A 24,244-nucleotide genomic window follows, 5' to 3' on the forward strand; every position below is an offset into this window, starting at 1 on the left:
TAGTCATATCACGTCTTACTAATGAAAACTAAAAGAAACAACGAATAAAAATTGTTTAAGTGTTTTCAAAAATTGTAAATAAAATTTAAAAATAATACTTCAATTGTATAAAGTGATAGCATTATGTGATATGTGTATTTTCGTTGAATTTAAGTTAGTTGAAATAAAAAAAACTTTAAATAGACATCTATTTATATTAATATCGAAGGCATAAATAAACTGAAACACGATCAATTGTTTCTGTTGTTTATTGGTTTCTGTGCGTAAGGAAATATAATGCCGTACCTACTGATATTTACTTTTGTCAAGGACTTTCGGCTTCCTTATTACTCTAAATATGAGATCGTTTTTCTAGACATTTGTATGTAATATCATATACTTTTATTTTAATGTTCAAATGGCTATTTTAATAGTAATTATTATATGTATATTTTTATCAGATTTGTTAATTTTGTAAAGCATTCTCGTTTCATTTTATACATGGTGTTATAAAACATTGTTGTTAACTGACTCTTAATTGGGTATTTAGGTTATCAAAATGTAAATGAACTGTGTGAAAACTAAATAATACAAAATAATGATTTATATTTTTTTATTATAACATCAATTCATCTTTAAGTTGGCAACATTTTTTTCACTTCAGGGCAATCAAAGGGGCAGAAGCTGCGTAGTATGGTGACGCAGCTGCTACATAAGGCGCTGCAGGAGCTACAAATCTGGCTGCGGGTGCATAGTAAGGAGCAGCAAATGCGTATGGGGATGTAACCACAGGTGCGGAGGCGACCAATGGAGCGGCAATTCCATTGTAATTTCTTGAAATATATTGAGAACTAGACGCGGTGACGATAGGAGCAGGTGCAGCAACCAAAGGAGCTGCGGCGGCAACTAATGGCGCTGGTGCCACTAGAGCAGCTGGTGCCAGGCTAGGTTTGGCAATAGCTACAGCAATGGTGGCGAGGAAGATGATCTGAAAAAATAAATACATTTTAATCTCTTTCTGTAAAATATTGAATACATATGATTATTAAACGTAATTTAGGCTATTTGTTTATAAGAAATCGTTTGCTACCTTTCCGAACATGTTGCTTGTTTTTGTTGTTGTTGTGTTGATCGAAAGATCTCGATGTGGTGTATAATGTTCGGTAATAGGACGTACCTTTTATACAAAGAGAGTAAGATTCACCTTGCAGGTTTCGTCATTGGTATTGCACGGGTTTAAATCGTCGCTCAGCAAGCATTCGGGACGCGTGCTCGTCGTATTCGATTACAAAAGCAAGGCTGGACTGACTGATAACGAATAAATGTAGTTACGCGCAGTTTGAATGTCAGGTGCATACGATGCTTCGCTTTTGTAAAGGTATCGTTAACAAGTCATAAAGTATTGTCTACGTGTTACTAATTAACGTATTCATGTTGTTACCCTCGTTACTAAGTTGTTATTATTTTAATACAGCGCATCTGTCACTGCTATAAACTGTTATTTTAGTACCATAATAAAAAAATAAACAAAAAAATCTTCAATTTTGGTTAACTTAACCTAATTTCAATTATATCTCTTATAAAAGTGACTACATGTTTTAACGTATTGCGCAAGACTGATGACGTCATAAATCTTACATACTGTCATAAGTAGATACAAAAAAAATGTTGGGAATATATTAAAACACAAGTAGAAAGTATAAAAGTTAAAGATACAATAAAAATATGACTTTATCGTGCACGTTAAAAAAAAGCAATGAAAGACAAATGAAACCCGAAATATTTATTGATTCTCAATATCGTTTATTCAAATATAACAAGTATTAGGTCTTATATTTATATAGATGTTGAATAAGCTTTCAATATAAGTGCCAGTAAGATACTAGCAGAAAATTTTCATTTTTTTAATCATTCTAGAAGTCAATTAATAAATGCAAATGAGCCCTCAATATTTACACCTCTTAATAAAGTTAAACTTTTATTTATTTTTATTTATAATTGTGATATTAGATTATAGATTTAATTGCATATATTGTAGACGTTGTTAGGGAAGGAATAAATAAATAAACTTAATTTAAATATTTATATTTAACAAATAAGAAAAAAACATGTAAACTGAAAATTATGGAGAGGATTTATAATTAGTAAATTGAGAGAGACGTGAAGATTTATAAGGTGCACGCTACGCTTTCATGAGATTTGAGGTAAATACTAATCTTCACCAATAAACTCTGAATGTTAAAAATGCATTAGTATTGGAAAGTCAACAACAGGTCCTCAAATTACTATTTTTAAAATGTTATTACGTCTTTGGTGGGCTTGTCTATCATATATTTTTTTCACTAAATATTATCAAATTTTATGATACTATTGCTATTAGTAATACTAATATTATTTTTAATATAATATACGAAATATATCATAGTGATTATATCACAGGTGATACGTCTGCACCTTGATGCTACTATTATATACTATACAACGACATTGATCTTTGGGGGCTTTTAATTTTTTAGTTAAGTCTCAGAATTATTAATGCAATCTATTTTAAAAAGTAATATTTTTTTGTTTTGGCATCTTCATTTCTTCAAACCGGCCTATAAACTTATTATATTTATTAACAGCTAATTTTTTTGTTTTTATTTTAAATCAATTATATAAATGCGTAATGTTTCTGTTAAACATGGAAATTGTTGTTTATTAAGAGTACCTATTATTAAAGAATACCCGTATTTTTTTAATTTATTATAGTAAAATATATACTTTTGTGTATTATAGTAATGTATTTATGTATACACCACACAAACAAAATATAGTAGAGAGAATGGCGGCGCAGAAAAGGCATGACAGACATGAAATGTCAAAGGCATAAGCGGGCGTCATGCCGTTTGCCGCCAAGACATAGGTACGGTCTTACCGCCCAATGCGCATAAAAATATATTTCATATTGAAAATACAAAAAAAAACTTTTACGATCAATAAACGTTTTATAGTTCTTCAGAAAGGAAAGAAGTAAATATCATAAAACTGAACAAAAAATAAATTAAGCTTAATATGATTCTATATACTTATATTGAGTTATAGTAATCAGTTATAGGTCAGCTAAATTATTAAAAAAAAAAAACACTAAATAAGAAAAGTTCAATTAAATATCTTTTGAATTTGATAGTCATCAGTCAAATTAGCAATATTAAATATATAAATTTTAAATAATGAAAATAAAACGGAACCTTATAAGACTATATCAGTGTTAATTCATAAATATAACTGGAACTATAAAAAATTGGATTGTCCAGTAATGAGGTAAAATTTTTTGAATAGTGTAATAAATATACTTTCCAATTATTATATTTACGCTATTTTACTTTCGTTGAATAAATTTTATTTATTATAGGCTGAAGGAATAAAACCAAAGAGATAAAAAATATAAATATATTGTATTTACAGTGTCCATTTTAACAAGTGTATATTTTGACTATATTACCTACTAATATAAAAATAAATTGCTAAATATCTATAAATTTATACCCTGGGTGGCTTGGTAAAAGGAAAATTCACTGGCCGGAACGTAGTAGGTTCAGTATCTCGTGATCTAGACTTTATATTTTGTGGGTATCTCTTTACCACCTTCTTAACCATCTTAGGTGGTCCATATTTAGCAAATCCTGCCGGAATTGTAACTGTTCTGACCCGTAAAAGCGAAGTGGCAGGTCTTACTATTATTCTTGTCTTTGGTATGAATGTATGAATATGCGGAACTACTTTAAGCGCTTGATGTTGATGGTGATGATGGTGATGCTGGTGATGATGATGGTGATGTAGATCAAGGGGTGGTGGAGCAATATACGCTAGTGGAACAGGCACCACTTCTACATTAGTTTTGACCTTTTGAGGTCTCGGATTCGGTGCAGGTGCTGGTGCTAAATATTGTTTGAAATTGACATTCTGGTTCGAAGGTAGAGCCTGCGCAAAACTATTGTCAATATTTGATGACACTGGTGTTGTAGCTTCTTGCACTCTTTCGGTTGTTGTTACTTGGGTTGAAGTTGTTCTTCTTGTCGTTGACTCCCTGTTGATTTTAGGATTGTCTGTCGGTTGTGGTGGGGCTTGTGGTGATTGTGGTATAAATCCAAATGAGGGTGGTAATCCAAATGGATATGGCGGCAGAAGTATAGTTGCGACAGGAGCGGCAGCATGAGCTGTTGCAACTGCGATGGCCACATTGGGATCCGAAGGAGCACTTTGTGATGGTAATGCATTTGTTGGATTACCCACAGGTGTGGTCCTAGGTGCATCTACAACCACTGGTCGAGCAGGGGGCAGAGGTAAAACTGGTATAATAGGTTGTGGTGCTGGTGCTACTGGAATTGGTGGCGCTGGTGCTACAGGAATAAATGGCTGTACTGGCGCTGCGATAAGGCGATTAAATGTTCTTTCGAAATACTGTGAACTTGCAGCTGTAACTATCGGCGCTGCACCAGCTGGACCGACCGGATGAAATCCAGAGCTTTTGACTATACCGCATGTTATCGATAATAATATAACCTGAAACAGAAAAATAATCACTATTATTTTTAAACATATTTCATCTTAAAATTGTATTATATGTAACAAACACAATAATTATTATGTGTTAAATAAATATGAATTATGAAATTATACCGTCACAAGCATGGTGGAGCGTCTCCAACGAGACAATTATTCAATTGAAATGCGGGCCATAGGAAATGGGGTGTGGGCTTATATATAGGTGTAACAAATTTTGCATCGTGGTGTGGCAATGTAGCCCGTGTAGCGGAATACCTAATGTTGCAATGGGTAAGGACATGAGCCTTGATGGCTACAAAAATCGTATTGAAATTACGACGTAAGAATAATAATAACTAGATGTGGACAACGCGAAAGTACCAGTTATTGTCACTAATTCATGTACATATTCAATAAATATTGGGTAGTTCTTGTTAGTTCAATATATTTGAATAAAGAAAATCCAAGAGAAATTTTCAAATTGTTACTACATCGAAAAAAAAAGTTTATTGTAAGGACTCAAGAACATAAATCTACAGATTTAAAGAGTTGAATTAATAGACACTCCAGAGATACGAGTATATACTCGTAATTATATCAAAATACCTACATCGTTTTTAAATAAAAGAGAATTATTAATGTAGTTCCTTTAGTAAATACTTCTTTTAACATTTTTTATATTTTGCTTCAATATTCTAAATTAATAAAAAAAAAAAATAATGTATGTATTCCTATCTGCACCTACAGTGTTTCTCCATTGTAAGTTAACGAACAAATGATATCCTCATGATTTCGTCCAATTGTCTTCTCGTTCTAATGTGATAGAACGAGTACTGAATAATAAAAAGGCTAAGATTTACAACAAGATTAGTCCGTCGTCAACTACCTACTATAGAGAAAACATTCAAAAGGAAATTATGAAAAATAATGGCCTTGCAGAAATACTTAGTGCTGTTGTGTATATTGTTGTTTGAAGGGTGCGTTAGCCAGTGTAGCTACAGGCGCAAGGGATATAACATCCTAGTTTCTAAGGTTGATGGACGATGATAGGAATGGCTAAAATTTCCTCATATTATCAGGTAGCGCCCACCAACAGTCTGTCAACCGTTGTTACGAAAAAAAAGACCACCATATTGCTTTATTCATAAAAATATAATAATATAAATTCAATTAAGAGGCACGTGCAATGTGAAGCTTGAAATTTTTAATTAATATTTTTTTTCTAGCAACAGTTTTGCAATTAAAATAGTGTAGGCGCTATTATTGAACATATTTTCAACACGTGGAAGTTTTATAAAGTGCAAATAGTGTTCTGTTATACAATTTTAGGAACAAAATATAATAAAAGATTACTAATAACTTAATTACAGAATTATTGTACAAATTAGAGCCTAAGAAACTTTATAAAAATAAACGATCCAAACTAATATGCGATACATGCGAGCATAGTCGACACTAGTAAGTACATATGTTATAATTTTGAAGATAATGTAATTTAACCATACAATAAAAAAAAAACGATAATTATCTACAGGAACAATCACATTAAAATCCAAAACTAATATTTCTTGTTGTTTCAAAGAAAGGATTGTTAGTTGAAAGTTGAAGTGACATAATATAGTTTGAGTTAATAAATCGGTAGGTCGAAGGTTAGTCTTACTATGCTACTCGTATGAAAGAGCACTACTAGAAGTTTTGTGTTAATACCGGTAAATAACAATTTCTAATAACGTGTTGGTGATCTATAATACAGGCATATTATGCTTAAGCTTGTCTAAATTTATTAAAGTATTCATAACAATGAATGTATAATCGAATGTAATATAAATATAAATCTTTGTTAGTGTAACCTTTCAAACCTCGTTTGAAAATTGAAAAAAGGTTTTAAAAAGTTTCAAGTTCCTCATCTTCAAGTACTTAAAAATAGCAATAGCTAACAATTCCGATATTAGTATGTATTTCATAAGGCGCTATTATAGTAGAAAAAACGTTAACCTGAAAAAAAATTTGAACGAAACAGAAATAAGTTCACATTTCGAATAAAATGTATATATTTTTATTTTTTGTATGCAAAATATTTAAGATTTGGAAATATTAATTGTAATGACAATAACATCCTTTGTTTATTTAAATATGCTTTTTATTAAATTTCACTACAATGGCAAATTTATTAATACTAATGTTTAAAATGATGTATTGGCATAAACAATTACGTAAACGAGTGATAATATATATTTTATAAATATATCATGCAAAAGCGCGCCCCTCCACGTTAAATGAACTATTTTTTAATAAAATTAACGTAACGAATTGTAACTTTTGCTGACCTTTCTTTATGTCATATTAAGCCCACTTAAGACATCTTGTACAAGCGTGAAAATTTCTCACCTATACTAATGCACGAAATATTATAATTTAACATAGAGGGCGCGTCTTCGTCAGTGATCTATAAAGAAGAAGGAACAAAAAATTACAACAAAAGCGCAAGTAAATATACATTTTTGTTTTTTTTTTTATGATACAAATAGGCGGACGAGCAAATAAGCCATGGATGGTCACGACTGCCCATAGCCAATAATGGTGAACAATTTTAATCATTTCTTACATCGCTAATGCGCCACTACCACTTATACCTTGGGAACTAAGATGTTATGTCCCTTGTATTTACAATGGCTCATTCACCCTCAAACCGGAACACAAAAATACTGAGTACTGCTGTTAGGCAGTAGAATATCTGATGAGTGGGTGGTACAGACCCAGATGGACGTACACAAAGCCCTGCCATCTAGTATCATTATACTTTAAAGATATTTAGGTTAATTTATGTGAAATCACAGCAGGTCATCTGGTCTATAGCTATAGATTTTAAAGGATGCTTATGGACTGGTGTGATTGCTGCAGTCAACTGAGTAGTCAACGTCCAGCAGTGGTTTGCGATATCCTGCTCATGATGGTGATGATAAACCGTAATCCTGGTCATGACGACAGTATTTGTTATCTGAGAACTTAGGAGTCTCCGTTCGTGATGTTCTTGGTGAAATAGAAATACTTATGGTAGCATTACGATATATTTACAACATAATGCGTATCTTTTGCATATACAAAAATCGATTTTTTTTTTTAAAGAAAGAGTGCATTTTGTGAACACAAGAAGTAAAGAAAAGCCCCAAGCTTTCGAATACACATAGTTAGTACATCTTTCTTTGGGCAGCGTATGATATTATATAAAGAAATTGTGCAAAGCATTTTACATTTAGCTGTATTTAAAATTAACACTAATGTTTTTTTAAGAAGTTTTATTTATGGTGTACAAGATTATTTAAACGAAAGAAGAGTTCGGAGTTCGTATTCGTTGATGCATAATTGGGCATTATTTATTACATTTTTTAATTGATGTAAAAAAGTAACTACGACTATTTACCGGTTCTTCTCGGTAGAATGTATGTTCATTCCGAAACAGTGGTCGTTCTAAATTAACATAGAATTAACGGTATAAAATGAAGATTCAAAAATGCCAATAAAGTACATTTTGAGAGCCTAATCGAATAAAGTATATTTTGATTTTGAACTTATTAATTATATGTTTATCGAATAGCAGAAATACGGTAATCTATAGTTAAACAAAAGTTAAACTAAGTTTAAGCTACTAATAGTAATGTATTAATATATTTTTTTTATTTTTAGTGTAAGTGTAATAGTAAAAAAGCCAATTCAATGCAGTATATCATTATTTTATTTCATAATATCACAATATCGGGGCCGAATTAGGAAAACATATTTAATAGGCAACGACCGCTGGGGCAGCGACGTAAGGAGAAGCGGCGGCTACGTATGGGGAAGCTACATAAGGAGATGCTACGTAAGGTGCAGCAGGAGCGACGTATGCAGCAGGAGCAGCGTAGTATGCGGCTAAGCCGTTGTTGATGCGGTGGTAGTATTGAGAGCTGGTCGCAGTCACTACAGGTGCAGGAGCGGCGATGAGGGGGGCGCTGACTAGAGATGGCTTGGCGGAAGCAATGGCGACCAGCGCAGAGATGAGGACGATCTATTAAAATAAAAAATAATATTAATAAGTTAACAATTTGTGACTTGAACTTGTGACGTCACTATATATTTAAAAAAAGATAATAATTTTATATACTTACAATTTTCATCATTGTGAATTGGTTTGTGTGTTTTTGATGCTACTGCAAGAGGATAAGTGATGCTCATTGCCGACTTCAGTGGACGTTTTATAGTAGGCAGAGAAGACGTGGCGCAACGCGTTCCAAACTGAGTATCGTCTCTGGCATTGGACCACGCGTGAGCTGAATCAAATTCAACCATCGTTTCGCCACTGAGAGGGATAAATCATTCGATTGCACTTTTTCTTTTACGCTCGTATAAACTTATTTTATTATTTATCGATTTAATTTTCACCATTCACAAAGTTTTCTTATATTAATTCTTTCATAAATGAATAGATATTCATTCTAAGGGTATTTTTCCATTATAAATATTAATTAACATTTTAAATGTATTGTTAAATTTTATATAAAAACCTTATTGACCCATTTGATATTTTTGTGAGATTTTTCTTTAGTCGCTATATTAAGAATAATTTTGTGTTAAGTTTTTGTCAACATTTGCGTGAAGAGCAAACAGCTTTCACTATTATCATTTATTTAAAATAAATTTATAACGATAAATCCAAAAGCAAAGGTCTATTCTCTCAGTTAAAATGAAGGCTTTGAAATAATAAATAAAATACTAATAAAAAAATATATATTGGACAACATCACATACATTACTCTGATCCCAATGTAAGTATCTAAAGCCCTTGTGTTATGGAAAATCAGAAGTAACGTCGGTACCACAAACACCCGGACCCAAAACAACATAGAAAACTAATGTTTTCGAACTTTTTAATTTTAAAAATCGGCCGGGAAACGATCCCGGGACCTCGGAGTGGCGTACCCATGAAAACCGGTGTACACAAGGCTCGGCCACGGAGGTGTATTCTATTACATATATACGCTATATATCACATACGCCAGAAATTCTTCAAACACTACATATTTATGTACTGGCTTGGATGTGAATACGCGATTGTCGGCTATGATTCGTGTATTCTAACCGCAAAGCTATTAAATTTTAACTTAAATAAAAGAAATGGTCATTAAAAGATTCGTTTCCATTTTAAGTTAAATATTAAGGACTTATTTTACCAACATTACTTTCGAATATACTCGTATTCTGCATGCTAAGACATGCATTTATTCATTAAATATTCCGAACATCCAATTCCTTAATACTGTAAATTTAAATATAACTGTAGTGAAAGCAAAATTGTCTTAAATGAACTTAAAAAATAAGAAACTTCTCAAGAACATAAATTGAAAAAAACACTTGATATTTATCTCATAAACTTTAACGTAAAATGTTTATTTGAAGAATATTTTTTTATTTGATTACAAGGTAAGCCTTGACATGAGTACAATAAGGTTCTTCGCAAAACGATTGTACTGAAGGACAAAAATATAACAGGACATGTCTTTTTCGGCCAGAACCTTCGCGGGCGTACGCTGAATAACTCACTAAAGCAAAGTTTCCCCACGATCGGGTGAAGGGTGAAGGGATGAGAACGCGTAGAGCCAAACATACAACAAATCGTTTTTTTTACCTTATTAATATATTAAAAGTAAATATATTTACTTGCCTTACCTTACCTTATACTTATTACTTGACCACAAGACAAGCCTGAAAATTAAAATGCAGAATTTATAAAAAAATAAAGGAATCGATGTTCTGTTCCAAGATAACTTCTATATCAAACATTAGAAGTCAGTTTTACTATACTAGACTTACATACATATTAGCAAGAGTAATATCACTTTAAAGTTGACTGTTGAATCAACATTAAGATTCTGACTCGAGGTAAACAATACAGATTTCCTGAAGCATGCGTTATATTATATGACAGAAATATAGATATATGCTATACATTCGACGAAGATTCCGAAATTTTAACTCAATAATGATTAGTAAATCACCAAAAAATTAAAAATTAAATCATTGATAATACGTTAATTATTATTTAATTATTAATGTTAATTGATAACGAATAAAAAGTGTGGAAGATAAATAAATTCATTGTATTAACACTACTGTAATTTTAATAGATAAAGACGATATAATTTCATATTTAATCCAATACTATTTGAACATTACGATAGGAAATTGATTTTATAAGGCTACTCAAATAATGAATAACTTGATTTGGTTTCATACATAAAACGCATAAAATTAATATCATGAACAGGTGTTTATGTAATAACTGGGGGAGTGTTGTCGACGTCTGTGCTGGACAATGCATTGTCACTCGCGACTATTTAGCTCCGAATTATGTTATGCAATAACAACATACATTACATTATATATATGTTGTTGTATGTTTAATAATAACCCAGCCCGTACTAAGACGAGATTAAAATTCATTATCTAAATTATTATTGGTTGCCAGTTGTTGAATTAGGTGTACAAACATTAAATATGTATATTTTTTTTATTATGTCCGTAGGCGGGCGGGCAAATGGGACACCTAAAGGTACCATCGTCGCTCAAAGACATGTAAATGATTCCTTTGTGCCTGTAGTTGGTGTTGCGTTTACTAATATATCAAAAAAAAAAATTTTATATTACAGTATTAAATATACTACATTAAGTACTGAACTTGAACTTATTGTTTTTGTTCTTTAGGTATTACACATTATTCTATTTTTCATATATATTGCTGTATTTTATATAACGAAATATTATTATATAATTCTTTATGGGATCGTATATCGTGGTGCCGTGGTTGGTACCCGCAAGAGAGGCTTGCCTAGTGCGGGACCACGGGATGTTTTGTGACTATGTTAACTTTTCATGTCAATAAATTTATTTTTATTTTTTCTTTTATGAATAAACACATGGCTCAAACTTTAAACAGAAATATAAAGGTGTTGGGCCGTAGATTAAATTATAAACGATTGGTACCACGACAAGTCTGCAAAGTATTGATGTTAAGCTTTAAATTAATTATGCACGGCTGGTTTTACCATCCCACTAAACTATTAAACAGATACACAAAATCAACAACAACAGCTTAATATTGAATATTTGAAATATATATATATATATATAAGTATGTCTAAACTTGCCTTTAAAGACATAACACGTGATTTGAATTAATTTTGTACCTAATTTAAGATGTGATTCACATTTAAGCGTATCAATATTGTGTGTAGATTTCAAGTTTCACGCGCCTTATAATTTAATTAATATTTTAAGATAGCACTAGGAAAACTATTAGATTAATTATTCTTGTAGCCAATATTAAGTTGTTATAAAAATATTACACTTTTCGCAGAAGATGGCTATATACCCTACGCGTTATTTGTAATCTAAAATTATTTAGGTAATAGTTCTAAATTTTCTAGAAACAATGAATTTAAATAAAAACCGACCAAGTGCGATTCGGGCTCATACACGAAGGGTACTATAGACTAGGTAAACAACAGTAGGTACACAAAATTAATATTGGGTACGGAACCTAAAAATAAACACTTTTGTTGTATGACAGCCCCTTTAATATTTGTTGTATTTTTAGTATTTGTTGCTATAGCAGCAACAGAAACACATAATTTGTAAAAATTTCAACTGTCTAGCTATCGCGGTTCTTAAGATACAGCCTGGTGACAGACAGACGGACAGACGGACGCACACACAGCGAAGTCTTAGTAATAGAGTGCCGTTTCTTGGGTATGTAACCCTAAAAATATATTGTATAGATAACGTTCGCGTACAGTGGTAAAACATAAGTCTTTTTCTATACCTTGTTAACTTAAACTTATACTTAAATTTAAGTTTCTAATTTATATTTGATTTTTATTGTATTATTTTTTCACATTTTATCGTAATTGTTGAATATTTTTGCTTAATAGTGCATGCTGTGGTCTCCAATAATTGAAGGAGCACACAACTTGTAAACCTTACATTGATTAATCTCAAGAATATGTATTTAGTGTGTATATTTTGTTGGAGACTCATAAATTAAATAAATTCTGTGAATATAAGAAACAAACAAAGAAATGTCTTATGCTGGTTTTCTCAAGTTTTCCAAACCGCTTATAATATTTTACAATCAATAGGCGAGTAAAATTAAAGAATTGAATACTAGTATAGTTGGAATTATTTACTTAAAATAGTTCTATTATTTTTTAAATTTGTTTAACATTTAGTCAATATTGAGGCATACATACCATATCCATTAATGTGTATTAATTGATAGTTCTTAAAATTATAACGAATACAAATTACTTTTACTTAATGTAAAATCAATTAAAATTACTTTTATTGTGTCGTTGTTACGTTAGATACATAATACAAGACATCTATATATAATGCAGGTACAATATTTTTATATTCAAATTAACTTAATCTTAAATTTTGCATGTACTACCCAGACTTTACCAACTAAGAATATTATTACGTTTTGACGCAATTTTCTTTGACGAGTACGGCTTCTCTCGAGGAATAAATCCTAAAAAATCTATATAAAATAGGAATTAATAATGTCATTATAAACGCACAACCATACCTACCTAGAAAGCTGAAATTTGGAAAAAATGTTATTTTGTAATTTAAAAGGCGAAAGAAGCTCAGCGGCACCTTTTTATACATATATTTTTACAACAGTTATATATACAATTCTTCATGTATGTATATATATATATATATGTATATATGTAAAAGTCCTATTAGTAAAACTGAATTTCACAACGAAACGATAATAAGCAAAACCTGATTTGAACTGCTAAAATGAAAAATGACTAATCAATTGCAAATCAAGTATTGTTGTTTAAATATTATCGAAATAATAATAATAGTTGTATTTTCTTCTATAGTTTTATGATATCAATATAATATTCTAGAACGATAATCCACCGTAGAAACTTTATTTAGATTTCAATCCTATTGATTACTTATATTTGTATTATGTAATTACACTAAACATAAACTGAACTGTCAAAGTTTATAATCATGTGTTTCCAAGCAGTACAAACAGCCCTGAAAGGAGAAGTTCAACCAGTCCATACATACAAAAAAAACCTTGCTCCTTCTTTCTGTATTTTTTATTCACGCCACCGTTCGGAATTAATCATAATACATCACTGGAAGTGAATTTGATTTTGTCGTTGAATGTCTTCGGAGAGTTTAAGCGAGCTATATTATATTTATACTAATTAAATTAAATAACTTTTTATGATAAACTAATTCAATTCTATTCTATTTTTTTATTTCAAAGAACTTAATATTCATTATGATTGAGATGCGAAACCCTAGATAGATCGTAATGCGTAGTATGTACTTTATAAAATAATAAAAGTATTCGCAATCCGAATTACTGACACGACAGACGTAAAACTCCTGCCATTTGTTTCATGATATACATCCTTATGTAAATTTGTGATTATTATTATTTATCTTTATGATTATTATAATACGCATATAGTAGTAATATTTGAAATCCTTTTATATTTTAAATATTTTTCCGGTAAAATCATATCGCTTTTAAAACATCTTTTTTTATAGACTGGCAACATTAACGTTTTTCCAAATGCTTACTATTCAACAAACATCTAATGATCTTTATTTTTAAAATATTTATTCCTATATTGGTTGTAAAAAAAATATGTTTTTTTTTTAAATTATTAAGTTAATATTTAATATCATTAATATCTTGTCAATGTACAGCCATTATTTACACTGCTAATATTAATTAAAGCGTCTGTTAAAGAAAATGTCGCTGGATTCACGTGACAAATGACACGTGCTGTTTACGACGCGACGACTTGTTATGTCAGGGGTACACAAAATAACGAAATCGAACGAAGAAAATTTTCAAATATAGGAATACGTATTCACGGACATGCGTATAAGGTTGAACTTTCGTCACGCCGTCGAGCGCATTGCAATTCTTGAATAGCAAATTAGGGTTTTGAGAATAACGCAACAATATGTATGTCTTAATTGCAAATAGATTTCTGATATGTTGTTTATATATCTTAACATAAATACGAATGTGCACGATGTTTTCCTTCCTTCCCTTAAACTGAATCTTACTAGTCCAGAGAATTAAATTGTATACTTTAGTTAAAATCTACGTGTTCTGTTACATCTCGTTTACATTTAATTTTAAGAAAAAAATACGCAGTAAGAAGCGGTTTATCGAATACCCTATTCATGTAGATTTTTCCAACCTACTACATTATTGACACAATATAACGCCGACAATGAATGACTTACAAAATCTAGGGCGATGGAGAGTAATATTGACTGGCAACCATGGAGTAGATACTTGATTCTTTTTCTTTGCAAATGTGTGGAGCTATGTGTGTGTGGATGTATTGTGCATACATACATATACACTGACATTTTAGCGCCTTTTTCCACCGTTATTCGGCGATTATAGGCCCTAATTGATAATTGGGCACTTTTTTAATTTCAATATAAATTATTTAGTCTGTTAATGACTAAATTATTCTTAAAAGCAATGGTTAAGTTCTCGAAATTCCTTATAATTAACGTGGACATAAAATTACTTAAATATAGTTATAATATTAATTAACAAAATATCAAGGTATACTATAAATGCGTCATGAATGTTTTAACATTACCAAGTCACATGCGCTCAGGAATCTATAAGAGTCCGTGCGTCATCGGGCTTTCAGCTACAAAAAGTATTTTAAATGATATAACATAGCGCAATAAAACATTTGATTAAATAAAAAATCTATGGAGAGAAATATTATGATTTACACAGTAAGTTAACTATACACAACATTGTAGATCCTCAATATGGCATATTTATGTCCTTTAGAGAGTGCCTTCCTCTATCTCTATCCTCTATCCTTTAGAGTTACGTAACCAACGAACGATCACCATGCTTCTAATGATATCTAAATCCATAGAAAGCTAAAAAATGATTTCTACGAATATTTTTTTCTAGTAATAAAGCATATACAACTTTAATATATTTCTAGAACCAAACTCTTGCGATTCTAATTTTTTATTCGAAGTTAACACCTACTCACATGTTTTAGCATTTTGTATGTTCTATAACAAGCATGTTCTATTATAATGTTAATTAATTCAATGAACACATAATATAGGTAACAGAAGAAGTCTCAAAAGTACGCGCCGAGCTAGAAACGAAAACGTGAAAATATATACAATGAATTTAATATTACAATTATTAAAGCGAAACGAGAAATCAGCGATCACGTTTGAATAAAGAACGAGTTATTTCGTTTTTTTTTTTTCGATTACTATAAATTTCATGTAACAGACGTCTTGTGTTTTTGATTAGTCAACTAATACTTTCAAAAGTACGTGAAAAAATTAAATTCTAGATGGTAGATCTACCATCTACTGTAATACCATCTATTGTAAATCATATGAGGACGTAAGTATATGTTGATGACGATAATGTCACCACCGCGTTATTCTCAACGGCGAATAGCCAACTGTGTCGATATACTAAAATTTTCAAGTGTGTGCATAAACCCAGACACATATACACATATCTCTATTCGCTCATCCCCATAATCCGTTGGGGCAGCAATACGAGATGATCGGAGAAAGTTCAGACGCCAGGACCTAATGTTTTAAGGATATCAACTTTCAAACTACGGTCTGCCATCAAGAATTTCTAGGCCCAAAACGGGGTTAAAATTAGAAATTCTCCGCTTTCGTTAACAGAGAACGAAAACACAATATGTAATATTATGTAATATAACTATTTAATTATTACTTATCATTCGTATAATGTTTTGTATGAACATATTTTGGTCACTTACAAGGTTAATAACAAAAAAGCAAATTATTTAATGGAATAAATATATTTTATTTTAATGTTATGTAAGATACAAATTAAAGCTTTTTAACGTACAAAATAACTGTAGGGGTAGGTGTATGGTGCATAATCATATGCACTTGCGTATCCTGGGTAATAATATGGTGCAGTATAATCCACTGCTACTGGCGTCGAGTAGGAAGCTACCGACGCTATCGGGTACTCATATTCCACAACTAATGGCTTTGTTGAGGCTAAAGCTAAAAGAGCAGCGAAAAACACCTGGAAAGAACAGCTTTCATTAAAAACAGATTATCTTTATACGTATTAATAATATTTAATCTTTGTCGTATCTGTGACAATTTTTATGTCTATAGAAATTGAATATTAATTGTTGTAGATATTATTAACACAAAATTACTATTTTATATATTTTTAATACCCATCGCATCTTATGCGAGTATGGACTCATACTTACTAAACTCTGTAAATGAGAAACGAAATAGCTAAATCTTTTTAAAAAAAAACATTTCGACAAACACACGATATATATAATAACGAAGTCTTGGAATTAGACTCGTTTCCGTGTATTTTCTTTAAAAATAAAATCGACTTAAATAATTCAGGTGTTGTTCGGGATTTCACGTGACTTTGTTATTTACACTAGTAGCACGTTCCGATTTTGTCCGGGTAAAATAAGAATTAACTTAAATATTTACTTCCAAAAGATAAAAAAAATAGAAATATACATAAAAAAAGATTATACAAAATATACATAAACACATGTACTAAGCATATCTACGGCAACGCCCATTTATATTCCCATATTATATATGAAAGTTTTATTGATGTCGTGTGATAAGAAACATAACTTACGTATTTGAACATTGTGATGATGATTTATTGTATCGTTTAATTTAGTAGCAAATATCGTACTATGATACGAATCAATTGTTCTTCTATTTATATAGAAACTTGATGCATCATGAGCGCTGTAAGGCGGATAAATAACTGAACATCCTTATCAATCTAATTTCAAATTATGGTCACGGAAAACCTCGTAGGAATCCGGCAAATGTAACATAAGGTCAAGGAAACACCCGCCTAAATTTGGATTACGAACGAGTTCTTTTATTCTTGCATGAAAGTAAAACGGTCGCAACTTCACTGTGGTTTATCTGTTTCTCGATCTGTCCTAACAAGGCTAGTAAAGACTGTTGTGTACAACCGACGGTAGTTGTAACTGAATGTTAATATTTTTATTACCAAGTCATGATCATATTTCGAGCTATTTTCGAGATATGTACGTGTAGAGATATATGCTTGAATAACAAAAAAATATATTTTATGATGTAAAAACTGAGGTACGTACTTGTGAAAATAATTTAAAAAAATATACGTATACAAAATTATTTGATTTTTAGAAATATGTGGTGTTATGAGAGGAGATCTTAACCTTTTATTATTCAATAGCTTGGCGGACGGGCAAGTGGGCCATCTGATGTGTGTATGTGATCACTACCGCCCATAGACAATTAATAACCATTCTATATATCACCAATGTACCACCAATTTCGGAAGCTAAGATGTTTTGTTCCTTGTGCCTGTAATTTCAATAGCTCACTCACACAATTTTAAGTATTGCGGTTTGGCGGTAAAATATATGCTGAGTAGGTGGTACCTAACCTAACAGGCTTGCATACAGCCCTACCACTAAATAAATCGTAATTAAACTTATTACATTACATCATATTGTTTACTAAGAAGAAGTATTACTTCTTATTATGTAGGGTAGAAGAACAGGCTACTAGCGGTAATATTAAAGTATATACACAAAGGCTTTTACTTCGATATTTGTCTTAGAAAATATATTATTGTGGCGGAAATATGCATAATTTTGTCATTAATTATAATAAAACATATGCATTTAAAACGCATACGATATTATTAAGTACACATAAACCTGAGAAGTGGTTATAGTAAGCATCGCCAAGCTTTCACCTACATAAAATAAAATATAAAAAATGTATATTCTGAAACTACGTAACTGCATGCGTAGATCTATTCACGCACGAAGGCGCGCCCTTCCACGTTAAATTATCGTGCATTCGGATAACTGACACTGCGCTTACAACACGTCTTACTATACGTGAGATAACTGACATAAGACTAAAGACCGCCAAAAATTTGATTAAAATTCGGTAATGCGCGCCTGAACAGATTTATATATACATATATATTATAAAATCACACATACACATTTTTGTAGATTCAACTTCGCTTTTAGTTTAAAAAAAATAGCAATAGACCAAGCATGTAATTCTGTCATTGAGTGTCCTTGCTTATAAATAGCTTTTATTTACCGTGTTTGTTCGGGGTCGGCCTAGTGTGTTCAATTAATTACTTTTTTAAAAGATTTCGGTTAACTTATACGGTCGAAACCGACCCTTTACTGATAGTAAATACTTTTGATAAAGCAACGGTTAAGGGTATTATTCCTATAACTCTAATAAAATTATATGGACGTTAGGCATTATCGAGACTAAAGATGTATACAAGTAGCTACACTAAACATATTTTAATACGGATCAATAAAAAAACTATTGACAGCATAGGTTCATTAAATTACCGTATATAAGGATTTTAATTAATTTACTTAACATTGTATTCTATTCAAACGTATGTAAAAACAGCGCAAAGTTAAAATATGTGGATTTGTTATATTTTAAAAACTTGCACTTACATATGTATATATAAAGATATATGTACAAAAAAACCTGCAGGAATAAGCTGGCTCTCGATTAGAATATATTTTTTAAGTTTTAGAGCTATTCTGTCTCGAAACTCCCCACAGAACACGAGAATGAAATTCAGAATGTGATATGCAACTTCGACTATAATAATTATAAAATTTATAGAATACAAGTATTAAAGTGCTATATTACCGTAAGTTGTTTGTCAACATTTCACGAGTGAGATTCAAAGTGATTTCTAACAGAATCTCACTGCTGATAGTAATTTCAAATTGAAATTGCGTTGTTATGTACCGATTGAGAATTCTTTAAAAAACCTACTTGAAATCAAATAGTAACAAATAGCTGAAAAACTAAATATGAATTTAATGAATATAAATATAAATCTGAAAAGTCATTTTTACTAAACTTGATATTAAATTTTTAAATAAACTTGATATTGTTCAATATGTAATAATATTTTTATTAAAATTCAAAGGTTTTTTTTTATTATTTTTCAATTAACCAGATGAGATATATAAAATTTGACTGTTGATTCTTATTTGTATTCAAAGCGCATCACTCAAGGTTGTTTCTACATAGGAGGCAAAATGAAGACAAGTATAAAACGGTCCGGCGCCAGAGATGTAGTACCACATATCTTTCTTGTGTTCATTTGTTCACTGGACAAATAATTTCAACAATCAAAATGTTCAAACTTGTAAGTATACGAAGCAAAATAACTTTGCAATACTGCAATACATGTTGTAAATATAACATTTAGCTATTGTATATATAAATAAAATTTCAAAAGTGTATTTTATATGTATAGTTTCTATTTTACTAAATTTATTAAAATATAATTATTCATTCACAGTTCATCTTCGCCTGCTTCCTCGCTGTCGCCGCCGCCAAGCCCGGTGTCTTACCGTTGGCATACACCGCTCCCTTCGCTGCAGCGTACACAGCCCCCGTGGCGGCAGCGTACACAGCTCCAGTAGCTGCGGCGTACACCGCTCCAGTGGCCTACTCTGCCTACTCGGCTTACACCGCTCCAGTGGCCGCTTACTCCGCCTACACTTACGCTTCTCCTTACTCCGCCTACTACCTTCGCCGTTGATATTGTGTTATCTAGCAAACTGATGAATAAATAATTTCAAACATTTTTTGCGTATTACTTATATTTTGTTATTATATTTCAAAATGGATAAAATATTTTTAAAAATCCCGCCCTTTGTGAAAATATAGCTATCGTAGCCAAATATAAAATATTTCAAAAAATTATCAAATTGTTAGAAATGTAGTAAATACGGTATTCAAATATTTCTACCCAGTGTATATTGGTTACTTTTTGTTAGAATATTTCTGTATTTTGATTTTTTGTTAAAAATAATTCATCAGACGATTTCATACATTAACAATAATCTTTGTTAGATTCCTTACAATCATGTCATATTTTACACATGAAAATGTAGTCGTTCTTGTCGTGTTATAGCCCGCAATCATCGGTTAAGATGCCATGCACCCGTTCTAACCAATAGGCTTCTCAAATTAATCTTTTAGTGAATACATTTGTATTTACTGTTTTATTACTAGGATACTGATTAAATTTTAGTTTTATAAAATATCTGAGCATACATCTACCTATGTATGTGCCAATTTTATCAAATTAAAGTGTAAAGAAAGGCGATAACTGAGTATATTCAAAAAGTCATAAGCAAAACCAATCGAAAAAAAAAGAAATTGTAAAATTTTCGTTTCGATTTAAAGTATTCTTTTACCGATATCTGGAACTACCATTTTCGTTTACAATGTTTTTGGACAAAATTATACATAAGATTGATATTGTCATAGTCAAAATTAATCTTATTTCATTCCATAATTACTCTTTGCCGAATGGGATTCAGAAAAACATTTTTAACTACGTATTTCCAATGAGGCTATACCCTATCACGTATATAAACATATACAGGGTTATTGGTAATTCGACGTATTCCTGTTAGGAGGTGATAGGGGTGATTATTTGCGATAATTTTAACCCCCATATGCATGATGAAAAAGTGAACCATTTTTGAGTTATCGCGTTTTTTAGATTTTTTCAAAATAAGTCCAAATGCAACTTCAAAAATTTTTTTAAAAAAAAGTATCAATTAAAATCTATTTTTTTCTTCTGATTTATAAAAACGATTAAACACTGCATATTTTTCAATATTTAAATAATAATTATCGGTCCAAATTTAAAAATGCGAGACAGAAAACGATATTATTACAATATATTTTTTATTTTTTTCCCTCAAATATGCCTGAAAAACAAAAAAAAACATTATGAAACTTGTTCTGCAGATTATTTTAAAAACATAATCGTTTACTTAGCTTTCCGAAAATGTATAAAAACTAGGAATTTATTTCAAAGCAACCGAAATAAAATGATGAGAAAGGACGCTGGTGGAAATCAAATCATAAGACATAATTCTGACGGTCCGTCGAAAACTTTAATGGTTTAACAATAACGATATTTAATGAGTTATAAATAATAATATTAATAATGAGATAATATTTATTGAGTTCCTATTTAGAGAAATACAAACACAAGTACAAATTAATTTTAAAACGACTTGTTTGCTTGCTAATAATATAAATAATGTAAATATTGGAAAACGAAACAAATATTAGAATATCTAAAAAAAGAAAAATGCTATATTTTCTGCCACATACATCATAATTTCACATTCTAATCTTAAATAATCTACGCAAAGGATACAAATTTTCTATTTGATTTTAAGATAAAACGACACTCGTTTAAACTGATGAATTAAACCATCAAATCTATTTTTTTTTTAAAAAGTATTAGTAGCAACACTCTAAATTAATTAAGTAATTACTAATATTCCTATTTACCCCTCTTCCTTTTAAGCTTATCACTTGTGTAAGGAGTGAGGACGACTATAGCCCAATAGGTCAGGATCGTTCCTGCGACTTTTAACATTCATAGGCGGCCCGTAAACCATTACGCTATTAACGCTTGACATAATTCATTAGTATTTGAGAATGCAATATTTACGCGCAAAACTTAATGACAATTACCGTATATACGTACTTCTTTTAGAGAATATCATACCTATATATTTAATTATATAAATAATTATAATAAGCAATTTAACGACGTCCAAAGTACACGTATATTGCGCGCAAAACGCTATTCTGAATATATCCTTTCTAATATGTGATGCGTCGTGATACAGATGCTATTATTTTATAAATGACCAATAATAGTATGGTCAATTTAATTATACTATTAAAAAAATATAGTTAAGCCTTTGCTATAACGTAAAACCACTTGAGCAGTATGTGTTGAAAGAAATTCTGCGAGATATGTTTTAATCAACCCGCACTGCCGCGTAATAAGTTTTGCCTAGAATTGTGACATTTCCAATGTAGCTCTATATTAATATGCAATAATCCCATTTATGTAAATGTCTCTAGAAATAAAATGTATTAAATAAAAATGTACCAGTTTATTAACAATGTGTTATCAAAACTTATGATAGTGTTCTGAAGTGATATGGTCATCACACTTTTCAAAACTCAATACAATACAAATTCTCTTTATTGTGCACTAATATAAATACTAAATAGAATAAAGTATAAGAAGATGCTAATCGAGGCCTTATTGATAAGATATATATCAAACAAGATTTCGGAAAATATACCAGTAATAAGAAGTATTGGATGATACGAATCAAATTATGAATCACGTTAAGATCAAGAGTCATTTTATTATTATATTGCTCAAATTAGATATAACAATGTCTCCTTCCTAAAAAGTAATATAAAAAATGAAATCTTACAGATATATTTTCCAATTTACTGTTTTATTTTTAATCTCTGCCTAGTTTGAGTAAATATCATAATTAGATTTTAATCTACTAATTTATAAAACACTCATCGATCGATCAATAGATCAAAAAACATATCGATATAAAGTATTGGGTGAGATGAATCAAATGATCACTGCATAAAGCTTTTGATATTCCAAGCGTGTCCCGCAAGGTTGTTTCTTCATAGGAAAACTAAAGACAAGAGTGTATAAAACGGCCCGCTGTCAGACGTTTAGTACCACACACATTTCTTGACTTCATTTGTTCGCTTGTCAAATAATCTCCACAATCAAAATGTTCAAACTTGTAAGTATACGACAACTACATTCAGTTAAACTGACGTTTATAGTGGTATTATTAGCTCTCAGTGTTAATATATTTTATTTAAAAATTTTGCTGTTTATTTAATTATTATTTTAATGTTTTGTATAATTAAGTTTCAATTAAACCCATTGTTTTACAGTTCATCTTCGCCTGCTTCCTCGCTGTCGCCGCCGCCAAGCCCGGTGTCTTACCGTTGGCATACACCGCTCCCTTCGCTGCAGCGTACACAGCCCCCGTGGCGGCAGCGTACACAGCTCCAGTAGCTGCAGCGTACACTGCTCCAGTGGCCTACTCTGCCTACTCGGCTTACACCGCTCCAGTGGCCGCTTACTCCGCCTACACTTACGCGTCTCCTTACTCCGCCTACTACCTTCGCCGTTGATTTTACCAGAATGATAATTATTGTATTAAGTGAACTAATGAATAAATAATTTCAAACAAATTTGCGTATTATATTTGAATATCTTTACATTCAAAATATTTTGTAACATTTTTAAACTTGATTGATTTTAGTGATAATATGTATATTTTTATTTAACAATAATATTTTTATGTTATATTTGGTAATTGCTGGTTACTTTTTAGTAAGTTTGAGCTTTGACTTATAAATAATTAAATATGAAAATTATTGATACAGACACAAAATACCTGAATCTAACCGTACGAACACGGATTCAAATACACACAACCACCACTTGGCTACATTTTAAAACTTTAAAATGTATCTCGTACTCGGGGCTAAAGGGAAACATTGTAAGAAACCTGCACTTGGTGGCTGAAATTCTGCAAATTTCATATCAAACCTTCCATGATAGTATGGGGTAATAGGCTCTAAGCTTTCTATATAAAGAGAAGATCTATTCCAGTTTTAGCATTACTGTTAATTTATATAAATACATTTTCGTTTACACTTTTGGTAACTCTAT

The 24,244-nt window shown here is 30.8% G+C and overlaps 4 protein-coding genes and 1 long non-coding RNA gene across 5 annotated transcripts; 2 read left to right on the forward strand and 3 right to left on the reverse strand.

Moving 5' to 3' along the window:
- Positions 1-624: 624 nt before the first annotated feature.
- On the reverse strand, positions 625-8,663 carry LOC113393890 (cuticle protein 63-like). Its single transcript, XM_064217382.1, has 3 exons — positions 8,652-8,663; positions 8,288-8,551; positions 625-967 (listed from the first exon to the last, which is right to left on the reverse strand). Exons 1-3 carry the CDS (start codon positions 8,661-8,663, stop codon positions 635-637), a joined length of 609 nt encoding a protein of 202 aa, XP_064073452.1. The 3' UTR covers positions 625-634.
- LOC113393997 (uncharacterized) lies at positions 3,398-4,687 on the reverse strand. Its single transcript, XM_026631155.2, has 2 exons — positions 4,642-4,687; positions 3,398-4,524 (listed from the first exon to the last, which is right to left on the reverse strand). Exons 1-2 carry the CDS (start codon positions 4,651-4,653, stop codon positions 3,502-3,504), a joined length of 1,035 nt encoding a protein of 344 aa, XP_026486940.2. The 5' UTR covers positions 4,654-4,687; the 3' UTR covers positions 3,398-3,501.
- Positions 8,664-16,411: 7,748 nt separating the features above from the next.
- Positions 16,412-17,365, reverse strand: LOC135193701 (uncharacterized). The gene is made up of 2 exons (XR_010309387.1): positions 17,261-17,365; positions 16,412-16,666 (listed from the first exon to the last, which is right to left on the reverse strand). It is a non-coding gene; the product is annotated as an uncharacterized LOC135193701 (long non-coding RNA).
- A 2,332-nt stretch (positions 17,366-19,697) lies between these two features.
- Positions 19,698-20,278, forward strand: LOC113403092 (vitelline membrane protein Vm26Ab-like). Its single transcript, XM_026643530.2, has 2 exons — positions 19,698-19,837; positions 19,994-20,278. The coding sequence occupies exons 1-2, from the start codon at positions 19,826-19,828 to the stop codon at positions 20,234-20,236; spliced, it is 255 nt and encodes an 84-aa protein (XP_026499315.1). The 5' UTR covers positions 19,698-19,825; the 3' UTR covers positions 20,237-20,278.
- A 2,863-nt stretch (positions 20,279-23,141) lies between these two features.
- Positions 23,142-23,760, forward strand: LOC113402088 (vitelline membrane protein Vm26Ab-like). Its single transcript, XM_026642204.2, has 2 exons — positions 23,142-23,300; positions 23,458-23,760. The coding sequence occupies exons 1-2, from the start codon at positions 23,289-23,291 to the stop codon at positions 23,698-23,700; spliced, it is 255 nt and encodes an 84-aa protein (XP_026497989.2). The 5' UTR covers positions 23,142-23,288; the 3' UTR covers positions 23,701-23,760.
- Positions 23,761-24,244: the final 484 nt, after the last annotated feature.

This window comes from Vanessa tameamea, chromosome 16 (genome assembly GCF_037043105.1).
Source record: "Vanessa tameamea isolate UH-Manoa-2023 chromosome 16, ilVanTame1 primary haplotype, whole genome shotgun sequence".
Classification (NCBI taxonomy): domain Eukaryota; kingdom Metazoa; phylum Arthropoda; class Insecta; order Lepidoptera; family Nymphalidae; genus Vanessa; species Vanessa tameamea.

Bases quoted from the DNA above. Each gene is read 5' to 3' on its own strand.
- LOC113393890 (XM_064217382.1), bottom strand. The intron at 968-8,287 runs TAAATATGTTTT...TTATTTTTTCAG, and splicing joins CCCCAGCGGTCGTTGCCTAT to ATCATCTTCCTCGCCACCAT.